Here is a 16,556-nt window from a genome sequence, read left to right as displayed (position 1 = left end):
GGTTGCTGTGCAGCTGGAGGCCTCTCGCGATTTTCTGGCTGCCCCAGAGGAGAAGGAACAAAGGTCTCACTGCATCTGTATGAACCAGCGGCACACCGCGTCCTGGGCAGTGATCCCCAAGTCATTAGGTGAGCAGCAGAGTCCAGAGGCTCAGGAGTCCCAGCCAGACCTTAATAAGCAGTGCTTCTTCTCCAGGAAATGACCCTCCAGGGTATAGGACCGCTTTTCTTTGACTTCCATTCCAGAATGGCAAGGGCTACCAGGTTTACTGGTCCACACCAGCAGTCTGGCACTTAGAGGGCTGAGAGAAGGTCAATCATGAGTTCAAGGCCAGTCTTACCCGCACATTCAAGGCCCACTCAAAGAAAACAAAACAGCAGCCACAACAAAAAGAAACTCTTTCCTGTAAGTGGAGGGCCTAAGGGAGCCTCACTTCCTCACCTCCACCTCTAGAAACATTGACCTCTAGTGGATGCTGCTTCCATTGTGGCTCTGGTGTGTTTATAAATCTAAAGCCTTGTAAATTCCCAGTTTGCAAGCCTGGGGGAAGAGGGAGCATACATCTCTCTACTTGGCTTTTCTTTTTCTACTAGGAAATGTGAATTTCACAGTTAGTGCAGAGGCACTGAACTCTAAGGAGCTGTGTGGGAATGAGGTACCGGTGGTCCCTGAACAGGGAAAAAAAGACACGATCATCAAGTCCCTGCTGGTTGAAGTAAGTAAACGTGCCTACCTGACAGGACATGCCAAGGCACAAGAACGAACTCAGTTAGGGTCTAATGATCTTTAGGATGTCAACTCTTCTAATGTTGAGTAATGCACAGCCCATAATAAGATTGGCAATAACATAAACATGTAGGTGCTGTAATAATTATAGTTTATATATGTATATTTCACAAGTTTTCATCCACCTATTATCAATTCATCCATCTCTCTGTCTGTCATCTCTCTCTCAATTATCTGTCATCAATCATCTATCTCTCTATTATCTATCATCTATTTATCATCTATGTGCCTATCATCTATCAATCTATCATCTATCTCTCTGTTATCTATTATGTATCTATCACCTATCATCTACCTATTATCTATCATCTATGTATCTATCATCTATCTATATATCATCTATTATCTATCAATAATTTATCTATCTATCTAAGTATCTGTTGTTCCCCATTCTTCTCTATGAAGATAAATACTTGCTATTTATCTTCATTAATCTTCACTCATTTTCTTTTCTACCAATTCATCTTTTTCATATATTTACAATGACTAGGATTTATTTATATAGTGCAGCTAATCCTTCTTTTCACACTGTGGGACTCTGTGGTCACCGAGTCAACAACACACATATCCTGAAGGTCAATGCATTTCATCTGAACTTTTCTTTTTCTTTTTTTTTTTACCTAAAGCCCGAAGGTCTAGAGAATGAAGTGACATTTAACAGTCTGCTTTGTCCAATGGGTAAGTCTCAACCATTACAATTGTACTCTTTTTGACTAAGGCTTTGTACCACTTGAAGTCAAAGACTGTTTATATGTTCCTTTGGGGTGAAACCCTAAGTGTCATCAATACAAAAGAGTTAGAAAGTAGTTCTTAGAGAGGCCAGGTATGATGGTGAATGCCTATAATGCTAGCACTTGGAATGCTGAGGCAGGGGGATCAAACAGACAACCTATCACAACAAAATGAGGTTTCTTCCTAAGAAAAGGCTCTAACTCCTAACTAAGTCCCTCGGCAGCAATTTCTGAGAGATTCTTCTTTGTTCACTGTATTCTTTATTCGTCATTGAAAATTAAACATCTGTACCTGTGTGGGTTCATTTCTATGGTCTCTGTATTTTCATGGTGGTCTCTCCGCCTATATTTTAATGTAAATATCATGTGATTTTAATTATGTCTGTTTTGCAACATACTTAGATACAATGTAACACCTTCAGTTCTCATCGTTTGGCTTTTGATTACCTTTGTTGTTGTTTTTTCTTTTTGTAATAGTATTTGAGGGGGGGAGTCTTTGCCCCCTTCACTCCCAAATAACTGTATGGTATTTCCATGCCAGCTCTCGCCTGCTTTGGCTCCTGAATAAGTGATTCAGAGACCCGATATTTTTATTAATGAGCTGCCAGCACTCTGCTGGGCAGGTGCTGAGTTATTCTGATCCTCTTAGGCCTACTTCCCAGCTACGTGGTCCTTCTCCTTCAATCTGAGTATTTCCCTGGCTCATTGCTCCATTTTGCATGCTTTGGAAGAATGGATGATCAGGAAGAAGTGGGTTGGGTCTCCCCAGAACTGAGCCCAAGAGTCTTTTTCCTCTAGCTACCTAGGCTCCTGGAGCTGGTTGGCTTTCGTGTCTGCTGCTTACTGAGGTGAGCCACGGGAATGATCTTTTCCAAAGTGTCTTTGGAGTTATTTATCCTTCCTCATACTCCATACTTTACCCCATGCTCCACTCTCCACCCCAGTTTAACCTTTCCTATCCCACTATTTTCATTAACTTTTAAGCCAGTGCAGTCTGTCTATCCTCCCTTGAAAACCCGGCTTCATGGCCCCTTAGCCATTTCCTGGTGTTTATGGCTATTCCAAGTGAAACATACAATGTGGGAATTCAAAGCTGACACCCACAGGTGGGAGAATACATGTGACATTTGTCTTTCTGGATCTGGATGACCTCGCTCAGGAGTGACTATTTCCAAATCCATGCATTTTACCTCAGAATGTTATGATTTCTTTTTAAATAGTTCAATAATATTCCATGTGTAAAGTACATTTCATTCATTTCATTATCCACTCATTAGCTGATGGACATCTATGCTATTCCATTTCCTGGGTGTTGTGAATGGAGTAGCAATGAGCATGACTGAGCAGGTGTCTCTAGAGTAGGCTTTGTGGAGTCCTTTGTGTGTATGGCCAAGGGTGGTACAGCTGGACCCTGTGGTAGATCTATTTTTACCTTTTTAAGGAAACGCCACAGTTATTTCCACAGTGAGTGAACCAATTTGCATTTCTACCAGCAAGGTATAAGTATTGTCCCTTCTCCACATTTGGGGAGACTTGAGGGTATGTAATATGATTAAAACATGTATGAAACTCCCCAAGAACTATTTTGTTTTTCAAGGAACTTTTTTTTATTGGATATTTTTATTTTCATTTCAAATATTATCCCCTTTCCAGGATTCCCATCCATAAACCTCCTATACCATCGCTCCTCCCCCTTCTTCTATGAGGGTGTTCCTCCCGAATTATGCACCCCTTCCCACCTCCTCACACTGACATTCTCCTACACTGGGGGGGGGGTCCAGCCTTGGCAGGACCAAGGGTTTCTCCCCGCACTGGTGCCCAACAAGGCCATCCTCTGCTACATATGCAGCTGGAGCTATGGGTCTGTCCATGCATACTGTTTAGGTGGTGGTTTAATCCCTGGGAGCTCTGTAGGGACTGGTTGGTTGGCATTGTTGTTCTTATGGGGTTGCAAACCCCTTCAGCTCCTTCAGACCTTTCTCTAACTCCTCCAATGGGGACCCTGTTCTCAGTTCAATGGTTGGCTGCTAGTATTTGCCTCTCTATTTGTCATGCTCTGGTAGAGCCTCTCAGGAGACAGCTATATCAGGCTCCTGTCAGCATGCACCTCTTGGCATCAACAATATTGTCTGGGTTTGGTGGCTGTGTGTATATGGGCTGGATCCACAGGTGGGGCAGGTTCTGAATGACCATTCCTCAGTCTTTGCTCCAAACTTTGTCTCCATATCTCCTGCTATGATTACTTTTGTTCCCCCTTTTAAGAAGAATTGAAACATCCGCACTTTGGACATTGTTCTTCTTGAGCTTCATGTGGTCAGTGTATTGTATCTTGGTTAACTCAAGCCTTTGGGCTAATATCCACTTATCAGTGAGTGCATAATTAATGTGTTTTTTAGGGATTGGATTATCTCACCAGGATGATATTTTCTAGTTCCTCCATTTGCCTAAGAATTTCATGAAGTCATTGTTTTTAATAGCTGAGTAGTACTCCATTGTGTAGATGTATCACATTTTCTGTGTCCATTCCTCTGTAGAAGGACATCTGGGTGCTTTCCAGCTTCTGCCTATTATTAATAAGGCTGCTATGAACATAGTGGAGCACGTGTTCTTGTTATATGTTGGAGCATATTTTGGGTGTATAGCTGTGTCCTCAGGTAGTACTATGTCCAATTTTCTTAGGAACCTGCAGACTGATTTCCAGAGTGGTTGTACAATGGAGGAGTGTTCCTCTTTCTCCACATCCTTGCCACCATCTGTTGTCACCAGAGTTTTTGATCTTAGCCATTCTGATAGGTGTGAGGTGGAATCTCAGGGTTGTTTTGATTTGCATTTCCCTGAAGACTAAGGATGTTGAACATTGCTTTAGGCACTTCTCAGCCATTTGATATTGATCAGCTGAGAATTCTTTGTTTAGCTCTGTACACCATTTTTAATAGGGCTATTTGATTCTCTGGAGTCTAACTTCTTGAGTTCTTTATATATATTGGGTATTAGCTCTCTATCAGATGTAGGATTGGTAAAGATCTTTTCCCAATCTGATGGTTGCTGTTTTGTCCTAATGACGGTGTCCTTTGCCTTACAGAAGCTTTGCAATTTTATGAGGACCCATTTATCTATTCTTGATCTTAGCGCGTAAACCATTAGTGTTCTTTTCAGAAAAATTTCCCCTGGGCCTATGTGTTCGAGGCTCTTCCCCACTTTTTCTTCTACTAGGTTGAGTGTATCTGGTCTTATGTAGAGGAACTTGATCTACTTAGACTTGAGCTTTGAGAATGGATCAATTTGCATTCTTCAACATGCTGATGGCCAGATGAACCAGCATCATTTGTTGAAAATGCTATCTTTTTTCCATTGGATGGTTTTGGCTCCTTCAAGTGACCATAGGTGTGTGGCTTCATTTCCAGGTCTTCAATTCTATTCCATTGATCTACCTGCCTGTCTCTGTACAAATACCACACAGTTTTTATCACTATTGCTCTGTAATACAGCTTAATACAGCTTAAGGTCAGGGATGGTGATTCCTCCAGAAGTTCTTTTATTGTTGAGGTTAATTTTTGCTATCCTGGCTTTTTGTTATTCCAAAATGAATTTGCAAATTGCTCTTTCTAACTTTATGAAGAATTGAGTTGGGATTTTGATGGGAATTGCATTGAATCTGTGCATTGCTTTCAGCAAGATGGCCATTTTTGCTATATTAATTCTGCCAATCCATGAGCATGGGTGATCTTTTGATCTTCTGAGATCTTCAATTACTTTCTTCAGAAACTTGAAGTTCTGGTCATACAGATTTTTCACTTGCTTTGTTAGAGTCACACTGAGGTAGTTTATGTTATTTGTGACTATTGGGAAGAGTATTGTTTCTCTAATTTCTTTCTCAGACTTTTTATCGTTTGAGTAGAGGAAGGCTACTGATTTGTTTGAGTTAATTTTGTATCCAGCCACTTTGCTGAAGTTGTTTATCAGACTTAGTTCTCTGGTGGGGTCACTTAAGTATACTATCAAATCATCTGCAAATAGTGATATTTTGACTTCTTCCTTTCCAATTTCCTTTTTCTATTACTTTTGACCTCCTTTTGCTGTCTGATTGCTCTGGCTAGGACTTTGAGTACTATATTGAATAAGTAGGGAGAGAGTAGGCGAGCTTGTCTAGTCCCTGACTTTAGTGGGATTGCTTCAAGTTTCTCTCCATTTAGTTTGATATTGGCTACTGGTTTGCCATATATTGCTTTTACTATGTTTCGGTATGGACCTTGAATTCCTGACCTTTCCAAGACTTTTAACATGAAGGGGTGTTGAATTTTGTCAAATGCTTTCTCAGCATCTAATGAGATGATCATTTTTTTTTAGTTTGTTTATATAGTGGATTACATTGATGGATTTCCATATATTGAATGATCCCTGCATCCCTGGGATAAAGCCTACTTGATCTTGATGGATGATGATTTTGATGTGTTCTTGGAATTGGTTTGCAAGAATTTTATTGAGTATTTTTGCATCAATATTCATAAGGGAAATTGGTCTGAAGTTCTCTTTCTTTATTGGGTCTTTGTGTGGTTTAGGTATAAGAGTAATTGTGGTTTCATAGAAGGAATTTGGTAGCGCTCCATCTGTTTCTATTTTGTTGAATAGTTTGGAGAGTATTGGTATTAGGTCTTCTATGAAGGTCTGATAGAATTCTGCACTAAACCCACCTGGTCTTGAGCTATTTTTGGTTGGGAGACTTTTAATAGCTGCTTCTATTTCTTTAGGAGTTATGGGACTGTTTAGATAGTTTCTCTGATCCTGATTTAACTTTGGTGCCTGTATCTGTCTAGAAAATTATCCATTTCATCCAGATTTTCCAGTTTTCTTGAATGTAGGCTTTTGTAGTAGGAGCTGATGATTTTTTTTAATTTCCTCAGATTCTATTGTTATGTCTGTTCCCATTTCTGATTTTGTTAATTTGGATACATTCTTTGTGCCCTCTGGTTAGTCTGGTTAAGAGTTTATCTATCTTGTTGATTTTCTCAAAGAACCAGCTCCTGGTTTTGTTGATTCTTTGTATAGCTCTTTTTGTTTCTACTTGGTTGACTTCAGCCCTGAGTTTGATTATATCATGCTTTCTACTTCTCTTGGGTGTATTTGCTTCTTTTTGTTCTAGAGCTTTTAGGTGTGCTGTCAAGCTGCTAGTGTATGCTGTCTCCAGATTCTTTTTGAGGCACTGAGAGCTATGAGTTTTCCTCTTAGTATTGCTTTCATTGTGTCCCATAAGTTTGGGTATGTTGTTAAAAGTTTTCATTAAATTCTGAAAGATCTTTAATTTCATTCTTTATTTGTTCCTTGACCAAGTTATCATTGAGTAGAATGTTGTTCAACTTCCATGTGTATCTGGCCTTTCTGTCATTTTTGTTGTTATTGAAGACTAGCCTTAGTCCATGGTGATCTGATAGGATGCATGGGATTATTTAAACATTCTTGTATCTGTTGAGGCCTGTTTTGTGACTGGTTATATGGTCAATTTTGAAGAAGGTTCCATTGAGGTAGTGAGAAGGTGTATTCTTTTGTTTTAGGATGAAATGTTATATAAATATCTGTTAAATCCATTTGGTTCATAACTTCTGTTAGTTTCTCTATGTCTCTGTTTAGTTTCTGTTTCTGTGATCTGTCCATTGATGAGAGCGGGATATTGATGTCTCCCACTATTATTGTGTGAGGTGCAATGAATGTGTGCTTTGAGCTTTAGTAAGGTTTCTCTTATGAATGTAGGTGCCCTTGCATTTGGAGCATAGATATTTAGGGTTGAGTATTCATTTTGGTGGATTTTTCCTTTGATGAATATGAAGTGTCCTTCCTTATCTTTTTTGATGACTTTTTGTTGAAAGTCGACTTTATTCTATATTAGAATGGCTATATATCAGTTTGGTTCTTTAGACCATTTGCTTGGAAAGTTGTTTTCCAGCCCTTTACTCTGAGGTAGTGTCTGTCTTTGCCTCTGAGGTGCGTTTCCTGTATGCAGCAAAATGCTGGGTCCTCTTTATGTATCCAGTCTGTTAGTCTGTCTTTTTATTGGGGAATTGATTCCATTGATGTTAAGAGATATTAAGGAATAGTGATTGCTGCTTCCTGCCTTTTGTTGTTAGAGTTGGAATTCTGTTTGTGTGTCTCTCTTCTTTGGGTTTCGTTGCAAAGAGATTCCTTTCTTACTTTTTTCTAGAGTGTAGTTTCCCTCCTTGTGTTTGAGTTTTCCATCTATTATCCTTTGTAGGGCTGGATTTGTAGAAAATCCAATAAAAGATATTGTGTAAATTTGGTTTTTGTCATGGAATATCTTGGTTTCTCCATCTGTGTTAACTGAGGATTTTGCTGGCTATAGTAGCCTGGGTTGGCATTTGTTTTCTCTTAGGGTCTGTATGACATCTGCCCAGGATCTTCTGACTTTCATAGTCTCTAGTGAGAAGTCTGGTGTGATTTTGATAGGTCTGCCTTTATATGTTACTTGACCTTTTTCCCTTACTGCTTTTAATATTCTTTCTTTGTTTTGTGCATTTGGCATTTTGACTATTATGTGACAGGAGGAGTTTCTTTTCTGGTCCAATCTATTTGGAATTCTGTAGGCTTCTTGTATGTTTATGGGCATCTCTTTCTTTAGGTTAGGGAAGTTTTCTTGTATAATTTTGTTGAAGATATTTACTGGCCCTTTAAGTTGGGAGTCTTCACTCCCTTCTATACTTATTATCCTTAGGTTTGATTTTCTCATTGTGTCCTGGATTTCCTGGATGTTTTGGGTTAGGAGTTTTTTTGCATTATACATTATCTTTGACACTTGTGTCGATGTTTTCTCTGGTATCTTCTACCCCCGAGATTCTCTTTTCGATCTCTTGTATTCTGTTGGTGATGCTTTCGTCTATGACTTCTGATCTCTTTCCTAGGTTTTCTATCTCCAGGGTTGTCTCCCTTTGTGCTTTCTTTATTTTTTCTATTTCCATTTTTAGATCATGGATGGTTTTGTTCAATTCCTTCACCTGTTTGGTTGTGTTCTCCTGTAATTCTTTAAGGGCTTCTACTTGTTTACCTGTGTTGCCCTGTATTTCTTTAAGGGAGTTATTTATGCCCTCCTTAAAGTCCTCTGTCATCATCATGAAATGCAATTTTAAAACCAAATCTTGCTTTTCTGATGTGTTGGGGTATCCAGTATTTGCTTTGGTGGGAGAACTGGGCTCTGATGTTGCCAAGTAGCCTTGGTTTCTGTTGGTTAGGTTCTTATGGTTGCCTCTAGCCATCTCGTTGTCTCTGGAGTTAGCTGGTCTTGCTGTTTCTGACAGTGACTTGACCCTCCTGTGAGCCTGTATATCAGCACTTCTTGAGACTGACTTTATCCTAGCCGGGTCTGGGTATAAAGAGCTGTGGGACTGGGTCAGCTCTGGGCATAGGCAAAAACCAGAAGGGTCCTGTCTCAGACTCCTTGTGGGTTCGTGTGTCCTGAGGGCTCCAGGCAGGTCCCTCAGTACAGAAGTGGTGGTCTTAGCTCTGCCTTCAGGTGTGTCAGCACCCCTGGCAACTCACTTTCAGCTCTGGGCACAGACAGAGACCAGAAGGATCTTCTCTCTGACTGCTCCTAGGTTCCTGTGTCCAGAGAGCTCTAGGTGGGTTCCTCTTGAGGTGAACAGAAGTGGTGGTCTCCCCTCAGCTCTCAGGTTCATCTGCACGTCTGAGAGTTCATCATTCTTCCCCACAGAATTTGGGTACAGAGAGCTGCAAGTCTGGGTCAGCTCCAGGTGCAGGCAGAAACCGGAAGGTTCTTGCCCTTGACTGCTCCAAAACTAATTTTTTAAAGTAGCAAATGTTAGCAATGTATTTAATGTTATTATTATTATTATTATTATTATTATTATTATTATTATCATTATCATTATCATTATATGGAGGGAATTTGAGCCAGGAAGATGGAGGATAACAAGGAATAAAGGAAAGGTTAGCCAAGAAAATCTGAGAAAGTTATTCCACTTGATAATCAGAGCCTTTATCTCTTGGCCAAACAAATACAATTTATAAGCATTGCTTCCATCCCATAAAGAAGAATGGTGTTCTGTTGTCTTCTATGAAGTGTTCCGCAACCATCTGTTAGGCCTGTCTGAGGTAGAGGGTTGCTTAAGTGGGTGTTTTATTCTTTTTCTCCCTGGATGATTTGTCTGTACTTTGAATCGTGGTATTGAGGTTCCCCACCATTATTGCATGATAGCTTGTATCACTCTGTACCCTTTAATATTTGTTTTGTCTATACACTCTGATTTGGAGGTACATGCATTTTTACAATTGTTATTTTCTCTTCAAGAATGAGTCTCAAAAAAAAAGAATGAGTCTCCATAAATGTCTCTAAATCTTTTCATATAATTTTAATTTTATTTTGCACGATAGAAGTGCCATTATCCCCATTTTTGGTTCCCATATGGGTCCTGAAAAGGTGATTCTGTTGCAGTGCCACATAGTTAGGTCTTGCTTTAATCCATCCATTCCTTCTTGGTCTTTACATGGGAGACTCTTACCCTTTTGCATCTGAGGTGGGTTATTGACCAGTAAGCCCTGCTCTACTCCATGTGTTAACCGTTCTTGGCGTGTAGGTGTAGATGCTTCATTTCTTCCTTTTGTGGTCTGATGTTTGTCTGCAATGTTGTTTTTAATCCTTTTTAGATTTTATCTACTAACAAGACTTTCTTTCTGCTTGCCCTAAGGTTTTATAGCAATGTGCCTTGAGCCATCTTCATCCGAATATGTGTAATCTAACTGTGGCATTGCCCTCAGGTTTTCTGTGAGTTGGACCACAAAGGCTTCCTGTAAAGCCAGCATACCCACTGGGGTGGACGACTCTCTCTGGTTGTCTTTTTCCCCTGTACCAACTGGGCTTGGGGAGATCTCTGTCAAGTGTTGTGCCAACTGGGGAAAGCAAACATGAAGTGGTTAACATGGCACCATCTTTAACAGTTCTGCACTTCTGGTTTGGGGTCTCTCCAGTTGTGGGTCACCCGTTCCAGGCATCTAAGACTTGTCTCTGTGTAATGAATTTCCAAAGATGCTCTAGTCCCTGAAGAGAGGCTGGCTGAGCCTTGCATGGGGCTTAAGATTTTCCCATCTTAAGGCTTGCATGGGGCTTAGGATTTTCCATCTCATCACATTCTCTCCAGGCTTGGTTACAAGCACCTCCCTGTCTTTTTGCTTCCGTAAGTACACATTTCCAGAACATACACTCAGCATCTTTATCTAGCTCCACTGTTTACAAATGTTGTCAAAATTTTGGATTGAAAATATTTTGATCCTGTCTTGATCATCACAAGAGGAGTTGAACTTTGCTCTTGTTTGTTTGAGGCATTTTTATAAAATGTCATTTGACCACACATGTTTGAATATTTTGTCTCTTTTGACCTGGATTGAATGGTATTGGTTATTTGATGGGCACATTGTGTTTTCTTTCAACCTGACCTATGGTATCTGACCTCTTATGTAACTCAACATTAATTTTATAAGGATGAGATGATAAATATTGCAATTTCTTTGTTTTCCTTTTCGTAAATTCCACCAAGATTAAAATTGCACATATATTTATTCAGCAATTGTTATCTTATTTTAAATAAGCCCACATATTTTCTTCCACCTTTTTATCTTTATTTTATTTTTGCTTAGAATATTTTTCTTTCAAAATGATTGACATTAACTTTGTGAAGAGGGTACATAGGAATAACTTTATGAAAGGAAAATAACTATTATACTTTCCACTTTATTTTTATATACAGTGATTGTTTTCTTCATAATGACTCAGGCACTATTTATTTATTCACTCTTATTTTAGAGGTTTCCCAATAAGATATACCAACATTCACATCTGAAAGAAAGGACATGACATTGTTGTAGAGTTTGAACTTTTGAGGGAGGTTTTCTTTGCTTATTTATACACACGAACCTTTGTTGTATTTTTCCCCTTTCACGGCTTTTGAGAGAAAAGCTGTGAGTGGGAAAGCTAAAATGGGTCATCTTATCCTGCAGACAGTGGGGTGACTGCCACCAACCTCCAGCTCTGTACTCTCACTCACTTGTCACCTTGTTTGGAAATTCTACTTCACACCGAGGAGATTTGGGATAAAAATCTTCGAGTCTCAGTAACTTCTAAGATCAGGAAAAAAAAAAGACTGTTTATCTTTTAAAAGGAAGAACTTTTCAGAAGTAGCTCATGGTTAAGGCACAACGCTAGTTCTGGGCCATCAGCATCTCTGAAGGATCCAGTGCAGAATGGTCTTCCCTGTGACTGTGCTTCTGGCCCTAGGTGCTGAGATATCTGAACTGATAGCCCTGAAGCTGCCATCAGATGTGGTAGAGGAATCTGCCAGAGCCTCTGTCACAGTTTTGGGTGAGTTCATTCCCTAGAGAATTTGGACATTAACTTTTGCTGTATTTCTTTTTTGTTCATATATTTGTGCATGTGTATACACACACACACACTCACACACACATATTTATATGTAGTTTGTATTTGCACAGCAAAAATTGTTTTTTACTTTATAATTCTTAATTTTCTTAATTAAAACATAATTATATCATTTCCCATTTCCATTTCTTCCCTCTAACCCCTCCCATGGTTTCCCCTTGCACTCTCTCTTAAAATATTACCTCTTTTGTAAAAATTGTTTTGACATATACAGACACACTCTTAAATGTAATAATGTAACTTCTCAGTCCATATGGTGTTACTGTTCTATAAATATCTATTCAAAATAAAAGACAACAACAACAAAATGTGGTAGTATACACCTTCAATCCCAACATTAAAAGCCTGAGGCAGGAGGATACATGCATAGTCTGTGGCCAGCTGAGGTTAAAATATACATACATACATACATACATACATACATACAAACACAAATTCATCAAATTATAATTTTAACTTCCCTTCTTTGAACTGTTTCCAATAATTTCCAAATTCCAAAAATTCCAATGTCCTGTCTGAACCCTTTGTAAAAGAACTCATTTTTAAAACATGGCTAATTATTCATTTCATATATAATCTTAAAGGTCATTATTTCCCATCTCTCCCATTTTCTAGGAGATATATTGGGTTCGGCCATGCAGAACACACAGGATCTCCTCAAGATGCCCTATGGCTGTGGAGAACAGAACATGGTTCTCTTTGCTCCTAATATCTATGTCCTGGACTATCTGAATGAAACACAGCAGCTGACACAGGAGATCAAGACCAAGGCCATTGCCTATCTCAATACGGGTAGGTACTGAATGAGAGGGTAAAGGTTGGCAGTATTGTTTCAGTTGGCTTCTTCAATGAGGTTGAGTTATTTATTATTACAACTGCATATTATTCTAGTAACACAATAGAAAACACCAGTACGGTTTATTTCATAGAAATAACTCTACTCTCCAACTTCTAATAACATGCTATGAACCCAGAGCATGCTTTAGATATGGCAAAACAGTTTTAAACAGGTACAAGAGAAGTCAAGCATTTTAATAATCTTTCTGGCTACCACAGATCCTCACCCTGCCATATTGTTTCACTAACCTCCACTCACAGGCTACCAAAGACAATTAAACTACAAGCACCGGGATGGCTCCTACAGCACCTTTGGGGATAAACCTGGCAGGAATCATGCCAATACCTGGTAAGGGGAAGCCCATGGCTTGAGTTCTTATTTTGAACAAGCTCTTTACATGTAGCACCCTAGTTATATCAATAACAACTCTGTCAAGACATGTATTGTTGAAATTAGTGTGAATTGTATTAAACAAGCGCACCAATATTGGAGAATTAACAAGCAGAGAATCTGATATTCAGATATATGCATGTTAAATGTGTTCTTAAAAGTTATCCTGGTCATATTATGTATAGCAACATTTTCTTTTCTAAGTTCCCCTAACCAACAGTTTTAAAGGGATATAGTGAGCATATCACATGACTTCTAGATAAACCGTATCAGCTTCACTTTTTATTATCTTTCTTGGATCATACTCACCTTGGGAGAGGATGGATTGATTTAGAGGGGAAAGAATTAAGGATAGAATGATGCAAAATCTTAGTTTTGCATTCCTAAGTAAAAGCAAACATAAAGTTACTGCATGTAACATGGACATGTGACGATACTGTCATCAATACGTAGCAAGAAACCTTCCAAGGGTCAAGAACCATCCCATGTTGTTTCATCTTCTCAAAAAGCCAAGAAAAACAAGTGTGTCAGAAATCTGTAGACTCTTTATTATGGCTAAGGCAAATTCTGGAGACCGGGAAGAGGGACTCTCCAGTGTGCACCAATTCCTGTTAGATACTTCTTCAGTGTCAGGAAGGGACTCTCAAGGCATGTTGATGTGATGGGGCTCTAAAATCATTGTAACAGCAAATATACAATCATTTCCACCTCACTCAGGCTCACAGCCTTTGTATTGAAGAGTTTTGCTCAGGCTCGAAAATATATCTTCATCGATGAAGTACACATCACCCAAGCCCTCTTATGGCTCTCTCAGCAGCAGAAGGACAATGGTTGTTTCAGGAGCTCTGGGTCACTGCTCAACAATGCCATGAAGGTGAGTATTCCAGAGCTAGTTCTGGTTTATCCATTATAAGATCTGTGAGCACAGAGATTATAGGGCAGAAATTACAGGCAGAGCCACCAAAGAACAATAAGACCTAGACATTACCAAGAAAGAGAGAATAGAGTTCATATTGATTGTAGTGCAATGTTTGGGGGTGGATATTAAAAAATGACAGGTTCCACAGCACAGCAGAATAAGAATAGCTATTTATTAGAATTCCTAGAACTACTCAGATCATTTCCTCTTGCCCATTCACAGGGAGGAGTAGAAGATGAAGTCACTTTGTCTGCCTACATCACCATAGCCCTCCTGGAGATGTCTCTTCCTGTCACTGTAGGTGCCACTTCCTTCCCTATCAAAGGATGGTTCTGAGTGCAACAAAACTCTCTGGCCTGTTGTCTGAGACTTGAGCTTCCTAAACAGCATGTGTCTGTTTCCCTTCTATGCAGTGCAAATGCTTCCCAAACCCATTTGCTCCAGCAGAGAGAAAAGGTTTGCATTTTCTGAGGGCTGTATCTATGCTGTTTCTCTCCTATAACCATTTTCACTCCCTAAAGAATCCTAAAGGCATGGATAATACCAGATAAATACTTAATGGTAAACTATTTAATTTTTTACTTTTAAGAATTTCATAAATGCATCTACAATCACATAAATCATATCTACCCCATTCCGTTTCCTCCCTCCAACTTCCCCTGCCTTATCCTCTTCAACTCATCCCTTCCCACATCATGCCTGTTTTTTGAAAAATATAACTGCAAAATCCAGTTAGTGCCGCCAATATGTTCATGGGTGTGGATCCACACATGGGGCTCTGATGGGAGGCTGCATTCTTGAGAAATAATGATTCTCTCTTCCTCTAGAAACTACCAAATGCCACGAGAGCCAAAGTAGAGGGTGGGATATGGAGAACACCTGCCCCATCTCTGCCAGAATTTTGACTGGCTTGATCATGTGTCTTGTGCAGGTAGCTCCAGCTACTGTAAGCTCATGAATGTAATAGCCACACCATCTTCAGAAGCGAGCATGTCATAACACTCCTCCCCATCCTGTGGCTGTTACATTCTTTCTGCCTCTTCTGTGACATTTCCTGGGCCTTGGTTAGCTGCTGCTTCTTCCCTGCCTGTCTAAGAATGAATTGGAAACCCTTCTTATCGCCAGGTCTACTCTGTCTGCTCACCTGGGAGTGTCAGCACCTTTCCTCACATTGCTGTCTCCTTTCTGCTCCCTGATCACAGCATCCTGTTGTCCGCAATGCCCTCTTTTGCCTGGACACAGCCTGGAAGTTGGCAAGGGGAGGAGCTGGTGGCAGCCATGTCTACACTAAGGCGCTGTTGGCCTATGCATTTGCCCTTGCTGGTAACCAGGACACAAAGAAGGAGATCCTAAAATCACTCGATGAGGAGGCTGTAAAAGAAGGTGAGTACATCTGAGGCCATTCTCCTGCTAACATGTTGTGCACCAAAACCACACTGCAGAATTTCCCTGATCTGCCTTTTGTAATCTGTCCTCTCTGCTACCCGTCATCTATCATCTAGATGTATCTATCTATTCCATGTAGAATTTACTTTTAAAATCTAGGACTTTTAGAAGTGAAATCACACATCAAAAACTAAGAAGCATCAGGTGTAGCAGCGAGAAGCTCAGTGTTGGAGATTTGTTCCAAAATGAAGTATTCATGTGAAGCCGGGCAAGCCATCCAGTCACTGATGGTTCTGCTCCTTCATCTGCAAACAACAACACTGCTCCCCTTGGAGTTGTCAAATAGAAAGTAATGAATAGTAAATGTGAAGACAGTGGGGTCTGTGGCCTGGTGGTGAATGTTACAAGAGAATAGCTGTCATTACCTACTACTAAGATGTCACTTCCTAATCTATACCTGACCCTTACTTGGTGACCTCGTGAGAAAGTTCTGGTGTTTTATTCATTACATAAGTTAGTCATGTTGATCGGTCTTTTTTTATTCTCAGGTAATAGTTTTCCATGTGTCACAGCTTATATGACAAGTTAAAGAGACAGAAAATACAATGCACATATCCAGTGAACTTGTCTTTCTTCTTTGCTAGTGTCATTTAAAGTTCTTAATACATTGAGAAATATTTCAGTTGTTGCAAAAGGCATAAAGAATAATAAGAAAATACCAGAGTAACTCATTCCCAGTGTAAAAACTAAAGTATTCTCAGTGCATGAAAAACCCATGTGTCATTTACACCTCTAGAGATTAACATTATCTTAAATTCATTATCATTATTTCTACTTATATGTATATATGTGATATATACCTATGTATTTCTTGCATATGTATCCATAAATAATATTTTAATTTTTTAAAGTGTCCAGCTTTATGTATGTAGTATCATACCCATTGATATCTCGCAGCTTGTTTTCCTCTTGATTTTTAGGTGTAAGATTATACAAATGAACCTCCATTCAATAGCTATTGATTTTCATCCTTCGTCTTCTATTTGTTAGACA

At 39.5% G+C, this 16,556-nt stretch overlaps 1 protein-coding gene across 1 annotated transcript in view; it reads left to right on the top strand.

The window, feature by feature from the left end:
- Positions 1–16,556, top strand: part of LOC116903891 (alpha-2-macroglobulin) — a 49,396-nt gene that overhangs the window by 24,945 nt on the left and 7,895 nt on the right. The window contains exons 20-28 of the mRNA XM_032906652.1: positions 2–128; positions 594–715; positions 1,413–1,464; positions 11,809–11,892; positions 12,586–12,762; positions 13,069–13,156; positions 13,916–14,072; positions 14,340–14,414; positions 15,320–15,500. Coding sequence (XP_032762543.1) covers positions 2–128; positions 594–715; positions 1,413–1,464; positions 11,809–11,892; positions 12,586–12,762; positions 13,069–13,156; positions 13,916–14,072; positions 14,340–14,414; positions 15,320–15,500 — 1,063 coding nt within the window. The remainder of the gene's footprint in view (position 1; positions 129–593; positions 716–1,412; positions 1,465–11,808; positions 11,893–12,585; positions 12,763–13,068; positions 13,157–13,915; positions 14,073–14,339; positions 14,415–15,319; positions 15,501–16,556) is intronic.

Source organism: Rattus rattus, chromosome 6, assembly GCF_011064425.1.
Source record: "Rattus rattus isolate New Zealand chromosome 6, Rrattus_CSIRO_v1, whole genome shotgun sequence".
Classification (NCBI taxonomy): Eukaryota; Metazoa; Chordata; class Mammalia; order Rodentia; family Muridae; genus Rattus; species Rattus rattus.
The sequence above is the reverse complement of the archived record's forward strand: the minus strand, read 5'-3'. Positions and strand labels throughout refer to the sequence as shown.